We start from the raw sequence: 6,073 nt of genomic DNA, 5'->3' as shown, positions 1-6,073 counted from the left end.
GCTGCAATGTAATTTACAAACATTGTTAAAACTAATTCTACCAACAAAGTGTAGTAAGGTAAACTGAAGTTGCATATGTAATAAATGAAAATTAAATCAACCAAGGAAGTAAAAAATTTAAACAAGATTTCAATGGAATGCACCACCAGTTCGTACGAAGTAAATTTATTTATATCACAATACTTTGTCAAACTTGTCGTGCATTTCTTATCATAACACTAGCAAGGTAACACCAGCTGATAACTATTCCGCCAGCGCTAAGATTGAAATTTCATGTTAAAATGTCATGAAAACAATGAACATAATGAGCACATCTATCTCTGCACTTAATTTTGGCTTAAATAAATGAAGCTGAAAAGATAATTTGATGGTTTTCTATTGCTTTAAAATAAATCAATCATTTGAAATTGAAATTAAAATGATTTGATTTGCTATTTAATTAATGATTTCGTCGTATTATAGGTAACGGAATTACCACAAGGTGTATTAGCGATGCTAAACGCCTTGCATACCAATGATGTGCATACTATTTTGTACAGAAATTTAGCAAATTTGCTAGATTTATTATCCCTGATTAATTGTTACGTTAGTTTCATGACTTACTGTTTCCTAAGCTCAAAATATCGGCAAACATTTATTATTATGCTTGTTAATTCGTAAGTTAATTACTTTTTTCTTCTAATATCTTTTAAAAGACTTTGAAATTTGAAATTTTCAAATTTGTAAAAGACAAAAAATTGCTAGTGAAGTTTGCATCAGATTGATTTATAAAGCCTTCAAATAATGTTGGATCTTTTCAGTGATTGATTTATAGAAAGGAGTAGTTTTTAAAAATTGATTGCACTATATGATGCAATAATTTTTGATAAAATATTACAGGAAAAAAAATTGTGCATCAGAAAATACGTTTTAAATTAATTACAAATAGAAAGTTATAGAAATTGCATTACATTAAATAATTTGCGTTTAATTCTTGAAATGACTTAAGGAAACTGAATGGCAAAATACTTTTTCAACCGATTCGCACATTTTTCAATATATTGAAATCTTGAATATCCAAGCAGCAAAAAATGGATTCAGCGTGACACACGTGCATACTTAATCATTTAATAACCCGGAATGTTTTCGTATTTGAAGTGATTTAAATGTTTGTTTAAATTACATGCATCTTTAAAACTGGTCAAATCAGGATTTCATATTGTTCTTTAAATTCCTAATTTTTGTTTACTTCTCATTCATGATACTGATACAATTAATGAATCAAATTTTTTGACATAAGTAATTATTGAAGCAAACATTTAAGAAATTTCACTCATCAGGTTAGGTCAAAGTTAACAAATTCACTGACATCTCTTTCATTCTTCGTATCTCATCCTAATCATAATATTCCATTTGACTGTATGGCTATATATGATATGCTTTATTCTTGCTTAAAATATAAAAATATAATTTCGGTAATTATTAAAAGATGTGTTAAATTTTGTATGTTGAATATGACACAACAGAGCAGCTGTTTTACGATATTTGAGATATTGGATATAATTCAAAGATTGATATAGCATTATATTGATATAGTGATAAGTGATAAGAAAAGAACTTTACTTTATCACTAAATGTCAATTCGACTCGCTAAATATTATTGCAAAATCGATCAATCAGTCCTAAATTTGCTGCAAAATTTTTTTTCTATTTTCTTACTCAACAATAAAAAAAAAATGTTATTCAGAGGTAATCAAAGAAAAGTTTTAATAGTTTAAAAAAAAAGAAACAAATTTTAAATCCAATTTGAAGCTATCTTTAAAATTATATATCAAATTTAAAAATTCATTCAAGATTGTATTCACGTAAGTAGTTCCAGGTTTAAATTCAATTTAAAAATTTAAAACGTCCTCTTAAGAAACTTTTCAGTGTGTGTGTCCTTCCAACAAATTGCGTAATGTAATTTGAAATAATAATTTAATCCAATACATATACATCTGATAATTACATGCAAGATTGATTAATAATTTGCATGCAAATGCAATCAACCAAATGGAAAAACCGATTAACCTGCTAGTAATTTGCATGTAAATGCAATCAAACAGATGGAAGAATTGTTGATTGATAAAAAGCTGAATAACCATTTGAAATACTTCGATAATTCTATGATTTATGTCCGATAAGTTATTCTGTCTTTCACCAGCACTGAAATAAATAAGCCAGGGAAGGATTTTTGAATGATCAGTAAAAACCGACGGATAAAAGAAGTTTTGAGTTTTTATCTTCTACTTTTCAAATAACTATCCTCAAGTATTTAAATACAAATTTATCAGTGAAAAAGTACTTAAAGGATAAAAAATAATTCGAAAGAAAAAGAAAAAAAACAAAAATGAATGAAGTAAAATGTCCAAGGATCAATAAATCGATCAATTATTCCGATATTATAGCTATTTCCATTCAAATTTTCCGCTAAAATTTTGAATTTCAAACTAAATAATAATGTGTACATTTCCATAAGATAGAAATATACATGTCCAGCTAATGGTTCATGAACAATTTCGGTACAAATCTTATCATTAAGTATTTACTTGAAAGTAAATATTAATTGCAATAGCTATCCGGTTTCATATTTCTGTTCCACTTCATCATAATGAACTTTTTTCCGTCCTGTTTATCTCTTCTTCTTTTTACGAATCTGATATTGATCTAGTTTTTCGTTATATTGTTACCAGAATAAACTGGCTTATTGTTAGTACATTTTGTTGAGTCAAAATGCATAAAAATGAAAAAAGACCGATAACGCAGTACCACAGTACCGATCCCACTCAACCATATTCATTCCACAATAACCGTCTATTCTCAGGTAAATGACCGATGTCATTTCCAATACGGTACGATTCATTTCCTTACGCGATAGATTACGGTATACTGAAAGAAATTAATTGATTAATAAAATCAATAAAAAGCAAAAGAAACTGATTGATAAAAAAATTATTATTAATAGAAGAAATTAAATTAATAAACAATTGTCTGCTTCTTTACTTATTTGTAATCTTTTGTTTATTACCACTAATTTTGCATTTTAATGAGCGAATAGTAGCACCGGATTATCAAATTGATCATGTCATCCATCATTATCAATTTTACAATTATAGAAAATATTACAACAATAATATGAAGATAACAAAATACAACCTGATAACATTCATTTCAAAAAATTTATGGAAACAGGCAGGTAAGATGTTCAGATGGAACAAATTTTACATATTTCTCATATATCATTCATATTTCTAAATTAAATTTCATAGCTAAATTTAATGTTATATTTTGTAAATTTAGTGCTGTAAATATAAATTTACATTCGCAATTGTAAATTTACAAAACTGTAAATTTACAAAAATTTCTTTTCTCTTTTTAAATTTTATGCAAATCTAACGATTTAAATTGTCTTTTTTTTCGATTCAAAAACTCGAAATTTTTGTCAATATTGAAACACATCCATTAACTTTACTTTTACATGTGAAAAGATGAACTGGAAATGTTTGTTCATAAAATGGCAAAAAAAATGCAATCTAACCTAAGATTTTTTGTAGATTAAAGATAAAGTGAAAACTAAGCTTAGATTTTTCACATTAGAAAAAGTAAAAAGTGACCAGTGTCCAGTAAGATAAACAAATACGTTAACTTTTCTAATCATTGTATCAGTATTAACTTTATTCTGAGAAAATAATAAAAATTTAAATGGTACTCACATTTACTGACCAGATCCTAGTTACAGTTCCATCGGATAACCAATTTATATTTTATGCTGATAGCTGCAATAAATTGGATTCAAATGTTGGGAACATTCAACAGCCACTGGGTATGATATCTGTAGCTGTGGTACTCGGCCTTATTGTACTCAGATAAGTTATCATTTGATCAGTGTTTCGTCGCAGATAGGAACTAAACGTATTTCCAGGATGCTTATTTTGGAGATTTTCGTCGTCAAAAATTAAACGAACGGATAAATCATATAATTTATCATATTTAAGATTGGTAAGTATAAATTAAATGGTCATTACTACCTTTCTGTAATGAAACTTTTAAAATAAATAAAAATTTATCGAAGGGACTGAATTGCTTAATGAGGATTAATTAAAACGATCTGTATATCATCCTAAACTCTCGCTCTCTCTCTCTTTTTTTTTCTCTCAACAATCTCTCAAAATTCCAATCGTCAATTGCAAAATTTTTAATTATTTGGAATATTTTATAGCGGTAAAAGTCGTAGCCGGAAAATGCTCTGGCAGTATCTGATTGTTGGTGATCCCCGGATGAAATCATTCCCGCTAATTCCTAGTAATCCAGTCACTTGATTCTGTTGGTAGTTGCTTTGTGAACACATCAAATTTGACATCCGGGAGTTTGTCTTTGTGTTACAATTTTAAGATGTTTTCTTAAACCTCATTAGGAAATTAACATTTCCTGAATCCTATTCGAAGTATTTGATAAAAAGGATCCGTTTTGTGAAAATGATCACCTGAAATGCCCTAAATTTGATAAGGCCATTTTTAAGCCCACCTGAAATGACCATTTTCACTTGACAAAATAAATTGTTTTCGATAAATTATGGAGAAATTGAAATGTTTATTTAAGGTAATGTACACCAAAATAATGATGAGCAGTTCGAATCTATCATACAAAACATAGTTATCGTAATTCTAATCGGAATGTATTTGTTTACCGGAATTGCTTCAACTATTTGGCTTTCATTTTATTTACCATACATGGGAGGAGTTATATTTGCAATTATGATTACAACTTCGGTTATTATCGACGGTGCAATTAATTTGATTTCATCTATTTTAATATATCAGGTATAAATTGATACTGAATTTAAGTGCTTTCAAACAAACTGAAACTGCTGTCGTACTAGATAAATTAAAAAAATCATAAAAAAAAAAATCATAACTGAATTTAAATTCAAATTTCAATTAAACTTTTAAATTTCAGAATTGGTTCTTATTTCCTTTATAACTTGGGATATTGTATTGATTGATATTGGATGAATGATAAATCATCATTGAATCCTTCCTATTTTGAAAAAAATTCATTGCAATTTATAATTTAATTTCAGTTATTTATCCCTCTATGTTTTAGATGTGAAAAGCACAGAGGAATGAATAACTGAATTTAAATTCAATGATGATAAATTTAATCTGAAAATCTCAAATATTAATACCACTATCATTATGTTTATCAGTGGAATTCATCAAATTTCTTCAAATCTACTTTATCTCACAAGATATCAGTATGTATAATTAATATTGGGATTATGCAGCAAAATGTCAGTACCAAATGTCCCGGAAAAATTAGGCCATATACGATACATAATGTTTAATAAGACTGGAACACTTACTGGTAAAATTTATTGATTTCCAAATTGAGTGCTACTTGTATTGCTTGATCGGGAAGCATGACTTTTACAGAAAATTTGATAGTATTTTGTCGATATGCGATTGATGGAGTGAATTACGGTTATGAGACAAAACAAGATGATTCGTTAAATTTACAAAATGTATAATGTTATAATCAACAATGAATTAAGGAATAGGTTTGAAAGACTGATAGAGTTTGTTTCTTAAAAATATGAAATTAATTTTCTCTCGTAAATATAAATTTAAAACAAAAAAATTTGTTTCAAAAGAATTTTTGACAATCTAATTTATGTAAATGTTGTTAGCAAATAAAATACTATTCAATTACTGATTATTTGTCTCATTTGATTTATGATAAATGATTCGAAATATTCGAAAGTGCCGTTCTAAAAAGAAAAAGATAAAAGTCCCATAATTATGGATCGATTATTCGACAACACATTTAAAATTAATAATAGTAATAACAATAATAATAATAATAATAATAATAATAATAATAATAATAATAATAATAATAATAATAATAATAATAATAATAATAATAATAATAATAATAATAATAATAATAATAATAATAATAATAATAATAATAATAATAATAATAATAATAATAATAATAATAATAATAATAATAATAATAATAATAATAATAATAATAATAATAATAATAATAA

At 26.3% G+C, this 6,073-nt stretch overlaps 1 protein-coding gene across 1 annotated transcript in view; it reads left to right on the top strand.

The window, feature by feature from the left end:
- The window catches only part of LOAG_09295 (hypothetical protein), a gene marked incomplete at its 3' end in the record, with an annotated part of 1,548 nt that extends 635 nt beyond the window's left edge, over positions 1–913 (top strand). The window contains exons 3-4 of the mRNA XM_020447903.1: positions 463–533; positions 880–913. Of these exons, the coding sequence (XP_020301911.1) occupies positions 463–533; positions 880–913 (105 nt within the window). The remainder of the gene's footprint in view (positions 1–462; positions 534–879) is intronic.
- Positions 914–6,073: the final 5,160 nt, after the last annotated feature.

The sequence above is a fragment of the Loa loa genome, assembly GCF_000183805.2.
Source record: "Loa loa unplaced genomic scaffold supercont3.22, whole genome shotgun sequence".
Classification (NCBI taxonomy): Eukaryota; Metazoa; Nematoda; class Chromadorea; order Rhabditida; family Onchocercidae; genus Loa; species Loa loa.
Note: the sequence above shows the minus strand (reverse complement) of the source record. Positions and strands in the feature narration are given on the sequence as shown.